The sequence below is a fragment of the Mobula birostris genome, chromosome 6 (genome assembly GCF_030028105.1).
Source record: "Mobula birostris isolate sMobBir1 chromosome 6, sMobBir1.hap1, whole genome shotgun sequence".
NCBI classification, from domain to species: domain Eukaryota; kingdom Metazoa; phylum Chordata; class Chondrichthyes; order Myliobatiformes; family Myliobatidae; genus Mobula; species Mobula birostris.
The window spans coordinates 65,044,781-65,062,801 of record NC_092375.1 but is presented as its reverse complement, the minus strand read 5'-3'; the positions used below and the strand labels follow the sequence as shown (position 1 = coordinate 65,062,801).

The following is an 18,021-nucleotide window of genomic DNA, read 5'->3' as shown; positions in this document are numbered from 1 at the left end:
AAAGAAGCAATAAGTATCAATAACATCAGATGAAGAGTCCTTGAAAGTATGTCCATAGGTCCAGAGTTTCAGATTTCTGGATCATTGGGATCTCCTCTGGGGAAGGTATGTGCAAAAAGGACAGGTTACACCTAAACCTGATGGGGTCCAGTATCCTTGTGGGCAGTTTTGCTAGAGTGGTTGGATAGGGTTTGAACTATTTTGTCAGGGATATGGGATCTGGAATGACAGGGCTGAGAATGAGGGAGGGGTGATTGGTATGCAAGTAGATGCTGTGTGTAGTCAGATTGTGATGAAGAACAGGCTGATGATATTGCAAAATTGCAGTCAGTGGGAAGAGTTGAAGTATAACATGAGCAAAATTAAAAAGGGTGGTGATTAGAGAACTAAAGGTATTGTATTTGAATGAAAATGGTATACAGAATAAGGTAAATCATCTGGTAGTGTGGTTAGAGATTGACAGGTATCGCGTTGTGGGCATCCCTGGGTTGTAGCTGAAAGAAGATCACAGTTGAGAGCTTCACATCTGAGGATACATCTTTATCAAAAGGACAGGCAAGTAGGTGGAGAGAGTGGACTGGCTCTGTTGGTTTAAAAAAAAAGAAATCTAATCCTTAAGGGGAGGTGACATACAATCAGAGGAATCCTTCTAGGTAGAGTTAAGAAACTGCGAGGATGAAAAGACCCTGATGGGTGTTATATGCAGTCCTCCAAGCAGTAGCCAAGATGTGGGGTAAGAATTACAACAGTACAAAGGCATTTAAAAAAGACAATGCTGCTATAATTATGGGGTATTTCAATATGCAGGTAGTTTGGGTAAATCAGATTGGTGCTGGATCTCAAGAGATAGAATTTGTAGAATGCCTAAAATTTGGCTTTTTAGAGCAGTTGAGCTCATAGGGAAAAGGCAATTCTGGATTAGGTGTTCTGTAATGACCCCAGGTTTGATTTGGGAACTTAAAGTAAAGGAACCCTGAGGAGGCAGTGATCATAATGTGATAGAGTTCACTGTGTAATCTGAGAGGAAGAAGCTAAGGTCAGATGTATCACTATTATAATGGAGAAAAGGGAATTACAGAGGTATGAGAGAGGAGCTGCCCAAAGTTAATTGGAGGGGGACACTAGCATGGATGACAGCAGAACAGCAATGGCTGGAGTTTCTGGGAGCAATTCAGAGGGTATAGGATACATCTCAAAGATGAAGTATTCTAAAGGGAAAATGATGCAGCTGTGGTTGACAAGGGAAGTCAAGGAGAGCATAAAAGCAAAGGAGAAAGCATATAATATACCAAAAATTAGTGGGAAGTTAGAGGATTGGAAAGCTTTTAAAAACCAACAAAAGGGAAACAACGAAAGCCATAAGGAGAGAACAAGATGAAATATGAAGGTAAGCTTGCCAATAATATATAAAAAAAACAAAGTTTTTCAGGTATGTAAAGAGTAAAAGAGAGATGAGAGCGGATATTGGATTGCTATAAAGTAGGGGTCGCCAACCCGTCGATCGCGATCAACCGGTCGATCTTTGAGACTTTTTTCAGTAGATCCTGAAAAAAATCAAAAATAAATACACAAATACTGTTGTAATGTGAGCATTATGAAAATAAGTAATACTAATTAGGATAATGGTAATATAGCAATACTTTCGCTACAAAGCTGTTTGTAAAGAGAGATTGTTTCTGGGTTGCGGGGTTTTAGTTCTTTCTGCCCAGTGCGCATGTGTGTAGCACCCTGCCATGAGCTACGTTTTCAGCGTAGCTTGTGCTGCATCACAGTAACCAATTAAATTAGATACGCAGTGGTCCCCAAACACCAGGCCGTGAAGAATGCAGCGGTACAGTGGTAGTTGAAACGCACCCAGCACATCTTTAAGAAAAAAGCTGAAATAAACAAGCTAATTAATTAGGTGCCGCCCGGCATGTAAACGTCGGCCCAGATCAGAAGCGATTGCTGATTGCGGATGGGCTGGGCTGGTCTTTGATTATATTGGCTGCTTGAATGATGAAATGGGAAGTATAGGCTAAGTCCATGGCGAGGAGTCCTTGTTGTGCTAAGCTGTGTCAACAACTCTCTGTAGTGTCTTTTGATGTTGTTCAGAGCAGTTGCCATATTAAGCTGTGATGCATCCACGCTCTGTCCGCCATAGTAAGCAGGATCTCCCAGTGGCCACACATTTTAATTCCATGTCTCATTCCCATTCTGATATGTCTATCCACAGACTCCTCTACTGTCAAGATGAAGCCACACTCAGGTTGGAGGAACAACACCTTATATTTCGTCTGGGTAGCCTGCAACCTGATGGCATAAACATTGACTTCTCTAACTTCCATTAATGCCCCAGCTCCCCCTCGAACCCCATCCCTTACTTACTTATTATTTTCTCTCTCTTTTTTCTCCCCCTGTCCCTCTCACTATAACTCCTTGCCCATCCTCTGGGCTCCCCTCCCGCTTTCTTTCTCCCTAGGCCTCCTGTCCCATGATCCTCTTCCTTCTCCAGCCTCGTATCCCTTTTGCCAATCAACTTTCCAGCTCTTAGCTCCATCCCTCCCCCTCCTGTCTTCTCCTATCATTTTGGTTCTCCCCCTCCCTCTCCCACTTTCAAATCTCTTACTATCGCTTCTTTTAGTTAGTCCTGATGAAGGATCTCGGCCCGAAACATTGACTGTACCTCTTCCTATAGATACTGCCTGGCCTGCTGTGTTCACCAGCATTTTTTGTGCGTGTTCCTTGAATTTCCAGCATCTGTGGGTTTCCTCGTGCATGCATCCAAATAGAATGTTTTTATGGTATGTCGATAAAAATTGGTGAAGGTCAAAGAAAACATGCAAAATTTCTTTAGCCTCTTGAGGATGTAGAGGCACTGGTGAGTTTTCTTGGCTGTGGCGTCAATGTTGATGTATGAGATGAAAGGCTTTTGGGTGTGAGAAGCTGCCTGCGATCAATTTCAGTCCATGAACATAATGGCTGTCTCATGTTGCCTGTGTTCTTGATGGTGGTGCAGTGTCTTTATCCCAAGGACTGCATAGTGAGGCTCTAATAATGTGGTAGTTTGGTCAGAATATTCACAAAACATCATAACAACTCAACTACTTCAAAAAAGTAGCCAAGAATATCATAAGGTGCTTATTAGGGGTGATTGGGTGATATATTCACTACAGGAAGGATGTGGAATCCATAGAAAGGGTGCAGAGGAAATTACAAGGATGTTGCCTGGATTGGGGAGCATGCCTTATGAGAATAGGTTGAGTGAACTCAGCCTTTTTTCCTGGGAGTGATGGAAGATGAGAAGTGACCTGATAGAGGTATATAAGATGATGAGAGGCATTGATCGTGTGGATAGTCAGAAGTTTTTTCCCAGGGCTGAAGTGGCTAGCACAGGAGGGCACAGTTTTAAGGTGCTTGGAAATAGGTACAGAGGAGATGTCCCGGGTAGGTTTTTTACGCAGCGAGTGCTGAGAGTGTGGAATGGGCTGCTGGTGATGGTGGTGGAGGTGGATACAATCGCATCTTTTAAGAGTCTCCTGGATAGGTACATGGAGCTCAGAAAAATGGAGGGCTATGGGTAATCCTAGGTAATTTCTAAGGTAGGGACATGTTTGGCACAGTTTTATGGGCTGAAGGGCCTGTATTGTGCTGTAGGTTTTCTATGTTTCTATATTCTTCAAAGTGTGGGGGGAAAAATGTGGTTTTCTTTTTAAAAAGATTGGGACCAACAATGTTTTTTTACAAATGTGGATGTTTTGGAGAGACAAAGTAGCTTTCTTCCACGGATCAATTTTTCACAAATGTGCCTTGGAGTAATCTCAGAAACACACTCCTACATGAATTAAAAATAAGATCATGGTAGTAAGCTCAACAGAATGAGGTGGTTAATACTATGTAGACAGCTAAATTGACGTGGTATCAAAAGAATGCTTCAATTTTTTTTCCCACACCAACAATAGTGTTTACCATACTCAAGGGCTGGATAGGTAACCACATGACTTGCGAAAAAGCTCATATTTAAAAGAGATTAGGTATTGGGGTTTCTTTGATAAAGCAGCTGGTGAAAAATGGTAAAGAGCCTGATTATTTAATATGTGGTGATTCTCTAACAAATGCCTTATTTGGAAAATACTTACGTTATCTTGCTGTTTTAGCATGTGGTCAGTCAATTCTGATAAAGTGACTTCAGTCTGAGATGTAAAAACTGCTACACTTTCCACGGATGCCTCCTAACTTTACAGCATTTTCTGCTTATCTGATTTTTGGCATCAGCGGTTCTTTGATTTTCATTTTCTGATCCTTATTTGTAAGATCAGAAAATGAAATGGTTGATTGTCACAATATAGAAATTGGGCATTTGTCATTTTCTCAGTGGCTTGGTATTGTTATCTTTGTTCCACTTTCTCTGAAATGAGTTCATTTTAGTACAGCAAAGAAAATGCCAGGCAGGCAATATGTTAAGTTTATATGACATCAGCCAACCCGATTATCTGAGAACATCATGGCCCTTTCCTGTGCACCAGTAACTTTTGCACAGTCTTTTGTAATTCAGAAATTCTGATTTCTGATTTTTATCTTTGCAGCCAGAAGAGATGACCAGATTACGAAGTCTGAACCGACAATTACAAATTGACATTGACTGTACTTTGAAAGAAATTGACCTTTTACAATCCAGAGGTTTGTGGTCTTTACTACATTTCACGAGGGTAAGGGAAATGTAAACTTGGGTTTTAATGCCTATTCATCATTGGTTTTGATTGATGCTTGACAAGATGGGCAAGCTCAATAAACAACTATACTTGTGAATGTGCTGGTGAATCAATGTGTACAAAGAAAATATTTCATGTTATGTATTTTTGAGTGCACCCTGAAATGTAAAATTTGTCTTTTCAAATACAAAATGATTAGTTTACTTCCAATTGTTCAATTTCAAGTTCGGTTTAATTATTATTCAATCATACATGAATACCAATAACTATGGCCAAAAGGAACAGTATTCCTCCGGGGCCAAGGTGCAAACATAGTAGCAACAATCATACACAGCGCAAGGCACATATAGCAGATAAAAGATAGCAGTAAGCATGCAGTCACACTAAAACATATACCCCAAGTCTGTGAATGCCGTGTCCCGTAAATTGATGGCACACGGGTGTTGTCAGCATGAACAAGCAGTTCTCAGCAGTCTGCAGGTGAAAGTAAGCGTGCAATCCAGCTTGTATTTCGGCGAGTGAGCATTGGAAGGTGGCACCGATGGGGGGGGGGGGGGCCAGTTCAGCATGGACGCCGTGCCACACCACATCCATTGTTTCCCCTCTTGCACTACTGCAACAGGCAAACCTAGTCCTGCTACAACAGAGGCCACGCCTCTGCTTTCAGTCTCGCCAATAAACCAGTGAAACAGACTTGAAGTATTTTACATTGCTAATGTCCAACAGGGTCTTGCAATTACAAACGAAACATTCAAGCAATCACTCGCTGTTAAACTGCGCACTGACTTCAATGCTTTTCTGCAGCATGGTCTGCACCAAGTCCAGCTCCTCCACCAACAAGCAAATCGCTGTTGCATTAGACCTGGGATCTTAAAAACGACTTTTAAAATATACAAAAACACCTTTGGTTGGCCTGCAGAGGCCGCTCATCTGAGCACACTGTCATCTTACTGGAAAAGCCAGAAGTTTAGTTCATCTGTATAATTATTCCAATTGTTGATAAGTTATGTTTATATGGTATGTCTGGTCTGGCATAATAATTCGAATTGGGATCTGTAAGATGCCAGAATTCGAAGAGGGCAGGTAATGCTTTGGAGTGTGATGGTGGGTTTTGCTTTTTTGATGTGTGTAATCACTTACACATATGCACATTTGGATAGTGCCTTGTGCAGGGGTAGGCAAATGTATGGTGTGTTTTAGGTCTTGTGAAGGCTACCAGAAGGATGGAAAACAACACAGTAATAGTTGGCACACAGTATAAGATACAGTACAGTGAAAAGTTTTGATTGGGTTTCACTTCAGTGAAGATGAAGTATCCTAAACCAAGCGTGCAAGTATATGGTTAAAAGGTAACAAATGTGTCAGTGTGATTTCGAGTCTTCCTATTATGAGCTCTGATTTCGTGTCTTGTCGTCAGATAAGTTGAGACATTGGAGGTTTTGGATGATGTTCTGGAGATTGAAATCAGGTTTTGCAGCATAGTGAAGATGACCTATCAGAGGATGCTTAGAAATTGCCAGATTGGGTTCCCCACAAACACAATATCCTGCTGCCTCTGTTCTTGTCTCCAAATGCATGAGAATTAATGGTATTGGACTTCAGCATTTCATTATCTATATAAATGTATGCCTGTTGTGAATCTGTATTTAATCCAGTAAGGTTGTGGGCGAAGAGTATTTTCTTGGTGGTTGTCGCAAAGCTTTTTGAACTTGTCTTAGATTTGCTGAAGTTCTTGTCATTGGTATTAGCAATATTTTTATCCTAAATGATTTGAGCAGTACATAATTACTCATCTACCTTAATCCAAGCACTTAATGATCATATTAATGCTCTTCTGTTTGAGGTATCAAATGATACTTTAACTCGTATCACGATCAGTTTGATAAGTTAATGCTTTTCATGAATGTTTTTCTTTTATACTCCTTTATCCTTGAACAGAATGTTTTGATATTGGAGTTTGTGTGATGTTGGCCAAAGGAAATGGCAGACAAAAACTAACTATAGATTGCATCATATGTACAATATATGTACTGTAACTTAATTTGATATTTAGATTCTGAAAAGTTACCACAGGCAGTAAATCTTTCCATTGCAAAGGGATAATTATGAAACTTGAGTCTCTAACTGCATGTAGTGAGTTTGAGCATGAACTTGAAAACAGGATCATTGACTTTTCCTGCAGTACTTCCCAAAATACTGGCAGCTATTGATGATTTCTTTTGTCATGGTTACCATTGAGTTTTTCCATGTGAAAGGTATGAAACATTTTTCTGTTAACAATACAGTGTGATTATAAATGATGTAAGTATGTGGAGGGAGTTTAGTTCACTTCCCAATGTTGGTTCTATTTAAATTATTTTCAAATTTTCACACTGCTATTACAGACTTTAGATTGAAGTTGCTATCATTGTAGTTGGAACTGTGAACTTGATTGGGTAGGTTTACAAGAAGTTGGGTTGATAGTTTTATCCAGATTTGGGTGTATTGTAACAGTTAGAGCACTCTACTGCAGTGCCAGCAACCTGGTTTCAATTTCCTCTGCTGTCTGTAAGGAGTTTGTATGTTCTATCTGTGACCGTGTGGGCTTCCTCCGGATGCTCCACTTTTCTCCCTTTATCTCAAAATAAAATTACAGGCAGCAGAAACTGAAGATGAATAATTTTTTTTCAATTAAAGGATGCAATAAGAGTCAAGAAATGAGGTGAAAACAATCCAATGTTTTCTGGACAACACTGATTATGCATGATGTAATTATGGAGAAGTGATGGAGAAAATTTGAGAAAAGATTTGAAATTTAAAACAGCAGAATTATTAATGCTTTAACTTATTTAAATTATTTCTGACTTTTAATTCTTTAAGATAATTCAAAGATCTACTGTTTGATTAGTTCCATTATTTTAAGACGACTACACGTTTACATTAGATAAAGTGAAAAATAGGAAACTGTTGGGCAATCAGACAGGAATAGACTTGTTACTGAGAATTAGATTTAATCCAGTAAACTACATTTTAATAGCCAAGTGTACAGAATTCAATTGGGCCTCTAGATATTGGTGAAAAGACATACCTACTGTGGTCAAATTCTCTTCTAAAATAATGATGGTCTCTTAGCTTTATTACCTTTCATATGCAATGTTCACAAAAATATCTTATGACAAATAGGGCACCACAAAATGTGTGGAGTTTTACTTAATTCCATGATGTGCTCAGCTTGAGATGATACTGGTAAGTAGTTTTGAAATGTTACTTATTGGCCTAGCTTCCAAGTGGCATTGCAATGTGCTAATTTAATCTTTTGTGATTCATCCTTGCCATTGGCCAAGTAACTGAAAGTATAAGGACATCTAAGTTAGTGTCCTCTCCCAGGCCAACCTTCATGGTACTGAGGTCTTGTTACTCTCAACTACTGTGGGCAGGCCTTGGTGTTGTATGCCTGACCTCTGACTTGTGAAATATGTGCCAAGGGACTGAGGAAAATATTCAAGGATGTGCTCAAAGTAGTCTTAAAATAGAATGTCTGCACTGATCCTTGGAAGTCTCTTGACCTGGACTTATCAAAGTAGATAGGGGCATTCAGGATGAACTGAAGGCTGTGTCAAGAAGAGACAGAAACCCTACATAAGTCGTTGAAAGAGCAAACCATCTCCAAACTATCCACCTGCCTAAGCCTTCAACTATCATCTGCCCCATCTGTGGACAAGTCCACATTTCTCTCATTGGCCTCAGTAGCTACCACAGGGCCCACAAAACCAAATTGGTAGAGTTATCCTCAAACCCAAGAGATGGACCATGAAGAACCAGTCAAGCATTGAATATTTTCCTTTTTTTGCATGTATGTTTTCATTTGAGACTGATTTCTCAGAATTTTGTTCTTTCTCTCCTTTATACTTCCAGTCTCTTCAGGGAAGTGATTGGGTATTTTTTTAATTATCTAACATCTAAAGCTTCTGGTCAGAACACCTATAGGTATAGTGCTATATCAGTCAAGCACAGGAGTTGTTAGACCAGCAGCAAAATGTTGCCTTGCCTGAAATGCAAATTAAGTTAGTCAATTTTTTAGTCATATGCACAAGTGCAATGGAAACTTAGTTGTAGAAACATCACAGCCATATAGCATTGTACTGTATAAGCAAAATTCACAAGAAAAACATAAATTATACATGATTTTTGCAAAAAAAAACACAATTGAAGCAGAACAAAACCAGTTTATTTTAGTGCAAAGTGATCAGATTTGTCATAGTGTTGCTAAACTGTAGTAATAATAAGTATTTTGCCGGTTGCTTCAATAGCCAAGTGATTGAAGGGAAGTAAGTGTTCTTGAACCTGATGGTTTGGGATTGCCTGAAGTATTGTTGAAATTAAATGATTTATTTGCAAAATTATTTACCACATGTGAGGTGCAGGTAGACAGGAGGGTAGAAAAATGTTATCTTTATTTAAGAAAGGTGGTAAAGAAAAACTTGGATACTGTACACCAGTAGGACTAAAACCTGTGATAGGTAAGGTACTGGACACAGGGTTAAAGTAGATATTCAGTGCCCATAAAAAGTATTCACCCTCTTGGAAGTTTTCATGTTTTATTGTTTTACAACATTGAATGACGCTGATCAACAGAAAAAGAGTCTTTCATATCAAAGTGAAAACAGATCTGTACAAAGTCTGTTTTGTAGAATTACAGATATAAAACACAAAATAATTGATTGCATAAGTATTCACCCCTTTTTAATATGACACACTAAATCATCACTGGTGCAGCTAATTGGTTTTAAAAGCCATATAGTTAGTTAAATGGAGATCTATTTTTGGAGACCTGTATGCAGTCAAGGTGTTTCTATTGATTGTAGTAAAAATACACCTGTATCTGTAAGGTCCAACTGCTGGTGAGTCAGTATCTGGCAAAAACTACACCATGGAGAGGAAAGAACACTCCAAGCAACTCCATGCAGAGGTTATTGAAAAGCACAAATCAGGAGACGGATACAAGAAAATTTCCAAGTCACTGAATATCTCTTGGAGTACAGTTAAGCCAATGATCAAGAAATGGAAAGAATATGGCACAGCTATAAATCTGCCTGGAGCAGGCTGTCCTCAAAAACTGAGTGACTGTCCAAGAAGGGTAAGTGTGAGGGAGGCCACCAAGACACCTATGTCAATTCTGGGGGAGTTACAAGCTTCAGTGGCTGAGGTGGGAGAGACTGTGCATACAACAGCTGTTGCCCGGGTGGTTCACCAGTCGAGCTTTATGGGAGAGTGGCAAAGAGAAAGCCACTGTTGGAAGAAAAAGCGCACAAAATCAGAGTTTGTGGGAAGGCTTGTGGGAGACTCTGATGTCAGCTGGAAGAAGATTCTATGGTCTTATGAAACCAAAATTGAGCTTTCTGGACATCAGATTCAACGGTGTGTTTGATGTAAGCCAAACACCGCACATCATCAAAAACACAGCATCCCTACTGTGAAGCATGGTGGTGGCTGCATCATGCTGTGGGGATGCTTCACTGCAGCAGGGTCTGGTAGGCTTGTGAAGGTAGAGGGTAAAATGAATACAGCAAAATACAGGGAAATTCTAGAGGAAGCCCAAACAAGCCTTTGACAAAGTCCCGCATGGGAGGTTAGTTAGGAAAATTCAGTGGCTAGGTATACATGGAGAGGTGGTAAATTGGATCAGACATTGGCTCAGTGGAAGAAGCCAAAGAGTGGTAGTAGAGAATTGCTTCTCCGAGTGGAGGCCTGTGACTAGTGGTGTGCCACAGGGATCAGTGCTGGGTCCATTGTTATTTGTCATCTGTATCAATGATCTGGATGATAATGTGGTAAATTGGATCAGCAAATTTGTTGATGATACAAAGATTGGAGGTGTAGTAGACAGTGAGGAAGGTTTTCACAGCCTGCAGAGGGATTTGGACCAGCTGGAAAAATGGGCTGAAAAATGGCAGATGCAGTTTAATACAGACAAGTGTGAGGTATTGCACGTTGGAAGGACAAACCAAGGTAGAACATACAGGGTTAATGGTAAGGCACTGAGGAGTGCAGTGGAACAGAGGGATCTGGGAACACAGATACAAAATTCCCTAAAAGTGGTGTCACAGGTAGATAGGGTCGTAAAGAGAGCTTTTGGTACATTGGCCTTTATTAATCGAAGTATTGAGTATAAGAGCTGGAGTGTTATGATGAGGTTGTATAAGGCATTGGTGAGGCCGAATCTGGAGTATTGTGTTCAGTTTTGGTCACCAAATTACAGGAAGGATATTAATAAGGTTGAAAGAGTGCAGAGAAGGTTTACAAGGATGTTGCCGGGACTTGAGAAACTCAGTTACAGAGAAAGGTTGAATAGGTTAGGACTTTATTCCCTGGAGCGTAGAAGAATGAGGGGAGATTTGATAGAGGTATATAAAATTATGATGGGTATAGATAGAGTGAGTGCAAGCAGGCTTTTTCCACTGAGGCAAAGGGAGAAAAAAAACAGAGGACATGGGCTAAGGGTGAGGGGGGAAAAGTTTAAAGGGAACATTAGGGGGGGCTTCTTCATACAGAGAGTGATTGGAGTATGGAATGAGCTGCCAGACGAGGTGGTAAATGTGGGTTCTTTTTTAACATTTAAAAATAAATTGGACAGATCCATGGATGGGAGGTGTATGGAGGGATATGGTCCGTGTGCAGGTCAGTGGGACTAGGCAGAAAATGGTTCGGCACAGCCAAGAAGGGCCAAAAGGCTTGTTTCTGTGCTGTAGTTTCTATGGTTCTATGAAGCCAAAGCTACACAAGAAAGGCTTAAAAACAAAAGAAGTTATCATCTTGGAGCAGCCAAGTCAGAGTCCAGACCGTAATCCATTTGAGAATTTGTGGCTGGACTTGAAAAGGGCTGCTGACTGACGATCCCCATGCAATCTGAGCAGTTTTGTGAAGAAGATTGGGGAAAAATTACGATGTCCAGATGTGTGAAGCTGGAGACCTATCCACACAGACTCCAAGCTGTAATTGCTGTCAAAAGTGCATGTACTAAATACTGATCTGAAAGGGGTGAGTAATTATGAAATCAATTATTTTGTGTTTAATAATTGTAGTAAATTTAGACCAATTTATAGAAAATTGTTTTCACTTTGACGTGAAGGAGTCTTTCCTGTTGATCAGTGTCAAAAAAGTCAAATTAAACCCACTGTGATTCAATGTTGTAAAACAATAAAACATGAAAACTTCTAACGTGGATGAATACTACCTAGGGGCATCGTACATCTAGAAAGACTGCTTGCGGATAGCCTGGCACAACCGTAGATGCGAATTTCCCACTATTCAGGACATTTACCAAAACAGGTGTGTATAAAGGGCCCAAAGGATCATTGAGGGCCCGAGTCACCCCAACCACAAACTGTTCCCGCTGATCCCATCTGGGAAATGGTACTGCAGCTTAAAAGCCAGGACCAACAGGGTCTGGGACAGTTTTCTCCACCAGGCCATCAGACTGCTTAATTCATGCTGATACAACTGTATTTCTATGTATATATTGACTGTTCATATTTAACCATCTTGTTTTGTCCTGTTGTACATACTATTTATTAAAAATTACTATAAATTGCACATTTAGACAGATGTAACATAAAAGATTTTTACTCATGTATATGAAGGATGTTAGTAGTAAAGTCAGTTCAATTCAATTAGGCATATTTAGCATGGCTTTGTGTATGGGAGACAATTTGTTGCAAACTTGATTGTTTTGATGGCATTTCCAAGAAAGTTGATCAGGGTTGGATGGTAGACATGGTTTCAATGGACTTCAGTAAGATCTTTAATAACATTCCACATGGCAGGCTGCTCTGGCAAGTTAGATTGCATGGGATCCAGGAAGAGCTAGCTAATTGTTCAAAGCTCAAAATACATACAATATATACAATGTTGCCATGTCACCATATATGACCCTGGCAAAAGAAAATAATAAATAAACAATAAATATCTGGAACATGAGATAAGTCCATTGGTGTTTCCATACCAGGCTGTGATGCAGCCAGTCAATATACTCTCCACCACACATCGATAGAAGTTTGTCATCATTTTAGATCTCCACAAATCTTCACAAATTCTCTAGGAAGTAGAAGTGCTGCTGTGCTTTCTTCAGAATTGCACTTGTGTGCTAGGCCCAGGGCTGGTCACTTGAAATGAAAACACCAAGGAATTCAGTTGCTGACCCTTTCCACTTCTGATCTCCCGATGATGACTGGCTCATGGACCTCTGGTTTCCTCCTCCTGAAGTCAATAACCATCTCCTTTTATTGATATTGAGTAAGAGATTGTTACTACTGCACCACTCAGCTAGATTTTCAATCTTCCTCCGATATGCTGATTTGTCACCATTTTTGTTGATTCAGTCCACAACATTGGTGTCATCAGCAAACTGTAATATGGCATTGTAGCTGTGCTTAGCTACACAGTCATTAGTGTAAAGCAAGTAGAGTGGGGAGTGCACAATTGATCTGATAGTAGAAAGTAGAGGATAATGATGAAAGGTTGTTTCTCAGACTGGAGGCTTGTGACTGGTGGTTTTCCTTCAGGGCTTGGTTTTGGGCCCATTATTTGTCATCTCTGTCAACAATTTGGATGAGAATGTGCAAAGTATGATTAGTAAGTTTGCAGATGATATTAAAATAGGTTATGTGGTGGACAACAAAGAAGGTTGAAAAAGAGAATCTGGTGCTTCCCTGGTGTATATGACAAATGAATAAGGTTATCAAAATTTCAGGTATATCTTGATCAGCTGAGTAAGTGGGCCACGGATCGCAAGTGGAATTTAATTTGCCTAAGAGCTAGGTGTCGTACTTTAGTTGATAAGACAGAGTTGATTAGGCCAATTGGCCAATTAAAATAAATCCAGGTAGGACTTTCACAGTGAACTGCAGGGTCCTGGGGAGTGTTGCAGAACAGAGGGACCTGAGAGTACCAACACATGGTTCCTTGAAAGTGCATCACAGGTAGACTGGTGAAGTAGGCTTCTGGCATGCTGGTCTTAAGCCCAGGGCATTGAGTATAAAAGTTGTGAGATCATTGTGGTTGTACAGGATGATGGTGAGGTGATATTTGGAGTATTCAGTTTTGATTGCCCTGGCAGCGAAATGATGTCATTAAACTGGAAAGAGTGCAGGAAGGATGCTGGAAGGACTTAACAGATGGAGTTATAGGAAGAGGTTTGACAGGTTAAGACTTTATTCGAAGGATCATAGGAAACAGGTGATTTTACAGAGATGTATAAAATCGTGAGGAACATTGGGTGAATGCACTCAGCGTTTTCCCCAGAGTTGTGGTATGGAGCACTAGATTTACTTACTCCCATTTACGCTGCTAGTGTTTAGGGCAGCAATGAAGGTCCTCCATCTCTTTGTCCATACAGTCGCACACAAATATAGGAGGATTGCTGTCTCTGTACCAATTTTGTTTTACCTGTCAGAGTTGGAACCCGAAGGGTTTCTACAAGTATACTAAGAGTAAAAGGACAGTAAGGGACAAAATTGGTCCCCTAGAAGATCAAAGTGGTCGTCTGTGTGCGGAGCCTCACGAGATGGGGGAGAACTTAAACAGTTTTTTTGCATCAGTATTTATTCAGGAAACTGGCATAGCATATATGGAAGGAAGGGAGACAAGCAGTAGTGGCATGGAACATACAGACAGAGGAGGATGTGCTTGAATAAAGGTAGATAAATCCCCCGGGCCTGATATGATATTTCCTCGGACCTTAAGAGAGACTAGTGTAGAAATTGCAGGGACCCTGGCGGAAATATTTAAAATGTCCTTAGCCACAGGTGCGGTGCCGGAGGATTGGAGGATAGCTCATGTTGTTCCGTTGTTTAAAAAAGGCTCCAAAAGTAAACCAGGTAATTACAGGCCTGTGAGCCTGACATCAGTAGTAGGTAAACTATTGGAAGGTGTTCTGAGAGATTGGATATACGAGTGTTTGGACAGCCAGGGGCTGATTAAGGATAGTCAGCATGGCTTTGTGCATGGTAGATCGTGTTTAACGAGTCTTGTAGAGTTTTTCGAGGAGGTTACCAAGAAAGTAGATGAAGGAAAGGCTGTGGATGTTGTCTACATGGACTTTAAGAAGGTCCCACATGCGAGGTTAGTTCAGAAGGTTCAGACACTAGGTATCCATGAAGAGGTTGTAAACTGGATTCGAAATTGGCTGTGTGGGAGAAGACAGAGAGTGGTAGTGGATGATTGCTTCTCAGACTGGAGGTTTGTGACTAGTGGTGTGCCTCAGGGATCTGTGCTGGGACCATTGTTTGTTGTCTATATCAATGATTTAGATGATAATGTGGTAAATTGGATCATCAAGTTTGCTGATGACACTAAGATTGGAGGCGTTGTGGACAGTGAGGAAGGCTTTCAAAGCTTGCAGAGGGATCTGGACCAACTGGAAAAATGGGCCAGAAAATGCCGGATGGAATTTAATGCAGACAAGTGTGAGGTGTTGCATTTTGGAAGGACAAATCAAGGCAGGACATACATAGTAAATGGTAGGGCACTGGAGAGTGCAGAGGAACAAAGGGATCTGGGAGTTCAGATACATAATTCCCTGAAAGTGGCGTCACAGGTAGACAGGGTTGTAAGGAAGGCTTTAGGCACCCTGGCATTCATAAATCAAAGTATTGAGTATAGGAGTTGGGATGATATCTTGAAGTTGTATAAGACATTGGTGAGGCCAAATTTGGAGTATTGTGTGCAGTTCTGGTCACCTAACTATAGGAAGGATATCAGTAAGATTGAAAGAGTGCAGAGAAGATTTACTAGGATGTTGCCGGGTCTTCAGGAGTTGAGTTGCAGGGAAAGATTGAACAGGTTAGGGCTTCATTCCTTGGAGCGTAGAAGAATGAGGGGGGATTTGATAGAGGTTTACAAAATTATGACAGAGTAAATGCGAGTAGGCTCTTTCCACTTAGATTAAAAGAGATAAATACGAGAAGACATGGCTTTAGGGTGAAAGGGGAAAGGTTTAGGGGGAACTTCTTCACTCAGAGAGTGGAGGGAGTGTGGAACGAGCTGCCATCTGATGCGGTAAATGCAGGCTCACTCTTAAGTTTTAAGAATAAATTAGATAGATACATGCATGGGAGAGGTCTGGAGGGTTATGGACTGGATGCGGGTCAATGGGACTAGTGGAATAAAGTTTCGGCACAGACTAGAAGGGCCGAATGGCCTGTTTTCTGTGCTGTAGTGTTCTATGGTTCTAATTGTTAGCCCTGAGCTGAACCCCTGAGCCGAGAGAACCTGGTGAAAACCCCTGAACTACTTAGTCTAGCCTCTACCTTTGACCTGTTTGACATGGGTGACCCTACCAAGAGCCAAAACACAAGCTCTCACTCCAGCCAGCATAGCTCTCTGGGTCATTGAGGCACGCAATCCTCCAAACCCTACAAGAAAGTTGTGGTTCTCTTGGAGAATGGAGAACTAGAGGGCACAGGTTAAAGGTAAAGGGGGGAAGATTTAAGGGGAACTTGGGAGTGGTAACTTTTTAATATAGAAAACGTTGTATCTAAATGGAATCAGCTGCCAGAGGAGGTTGAGGCAGGTATAATATTTAAGAGTTGGATGGGTATGTGGATTGGAAAGGTTTATACGGTTATGGCCAAACACTGGCAAATAGTGCTAGCTTGGATGGAGCATCTTGGCCAGCAGGAACCAGTTGGGCTGAGGGACTTGTTTCTGTGCTGTACAACTCTAAATCTGAGAGATGAAAGGCATTGGTTCCAATATGTGTGAGCCTGAAATATGCCCTGAAATTCACATTGTCTTGTCTTAATGTTTTACTTTGCAAGTTATGTTGCATAACTAAAATGTTGCCCACCATGATGAAATATTCTTGCATAAAAGCCATCTTAAAATGATTTTTTGTTACTTACTTCTCTTCATTTTGTATTTATTTCAGGGAACTTTGATCCAAAAGCCATGAATAATTTTTATGACAATATAGGATTAACTGGCCCTGTAGGAGCTGTTCCCCCAAAACATAGTAAAAAAGGTAAGTTATTAACTGACTGACATGTATTGTTTAGTACTTTTGTTACATAAACTCAAGGGACTATTTAATCTATTATCAGGGATAGCACTATGGATTAGAAAATGCCAATTTTAATCATTCATCCCCTTCCTATTTTGATAAGAGAATATACTTTTACTGTTTCTCTGCATCTCTACTCTGATGACAATTGGGGAAATAACTATAAAATCACAAGAGGAGAAAATATTTTTAAATCCTGATTGAAATTGGAGATTTGTCCATGGGTGTTTAAAATGAAAGAGGAAGTTTTGGTATTTAAAAATACTGTTCCTTCAAAAAATTTCTCTATGACCACACAAGCCTGAAATTGGAGATATTTAAGGAAGGGATGTAGTTTCGGTGAAGACCATGAATTGTAGCATTTTTGTAGTACCCATCACTCATATTGCAAATCCCATTCTTTTGTTGTTATTGGTGATCAATGTATATTATCTAAATTGCAGATCAGTAGAATGAGGGTGAATGTTGACCATTGTATCCAATTGCATTTAGGCATCTTATTCTTCTAAGTTTTTTTTGTTGAGAATGTTGAAAACTAAACAGCCAATTCTCACTGTAATATAACTAACAATTTGTAAAAGTTTCCATTTCTTCTTAAGCATGTAGTCGGTACCCTTATTTACTCTTATTTTCAATAGATAGTATCCCCTAATTTCTTATGCTTCTTGTAACTTAATCCCTCTTTAGGGGGGGTTCTCATTTGGAATCCTTCTGCCTTTCTTTCTGTTTTTATTCTTCTTTAAATAAAATCTGTTTTTACACTAAACTTCACCTGATTTGAATTTAACCTCGTGAACCTGTTCATTTCTTTGTATAATTAATTATAATAAACAAAGAGCTATAATCAATACTTAAATAGTGTCTACCACCCTGATACCAAAGATTCTTATTTTGATTCTTTCCTCCCACCATATTATTTTTTTAGTTGATTGGGTGCTACAGTAGCATAGCAGCTAGCATGACACTATTACAACTCAGGGGCGTTGAAGTTCAATTCCAACTTCATCTGTAAGAAGTCTGTCGTATTCCTTGTGCAGTGCGTGGGTTTTCTCCGGGTGCTCCAATTTCCTTACACAGTGCAAAGATGTTCTGGTTAGTATGTTAATTGTTCGTTTTAAGTTGTTCAGTGATTAGACTAATCAGGGGTTGCTGGGTGGCATGGCTGGAAGGGCCTATTCTGTGCTGTATCTCAATAAATAAATATGGTGTTACCCTAAGCCTAAATAAATCTTGTCTGTCAAATTTTCCACTTTTTAATATTTCATTAGTAAAATAATAAAACCTGAATATACA

The 18,021-nt window shown here is 40.1% G+C and overlaps 1 protein-coding gene across 8 annotated transcripts in view; it reads left to right on the top strand.

Annotated features, from left to right (window-relative positions):
* The window catches only part of tab3 (TGF-beta activated kinase 1 (MAP3K7) binding protein 3), a 132,280-nt gene that overhangs the window by 88,123 nt on the left and 26,136 nt on the right, over positions 1-18,021 (top strand). For 7 of the 8 annotated variants that reach the window (XR_011886340.1, XR_011886339.1, XM_072260547.1 and 4 more), the window contains 2 exons: positions 4,566-4,659; positions 16,597-16,689. Coding sequence is in view for 5 of the 8 variants with exons in the window: in XM_072260547.1 (XP_072116648.1) it covers positions 4,566-4,659; positions 16,597-16,689 (187 nt within the window). In the remaining 3 variants the exon portion in view is untranslated. Of the gene's footprint in view, positions 1-4,565; positions 4,660-16,596; positions 16,690-17,653; positions 17,821-18,021 lie in introns of all 8 variants that reach the window. The other variant, XR_011886341.1, reaches the window with a different exon arrangement.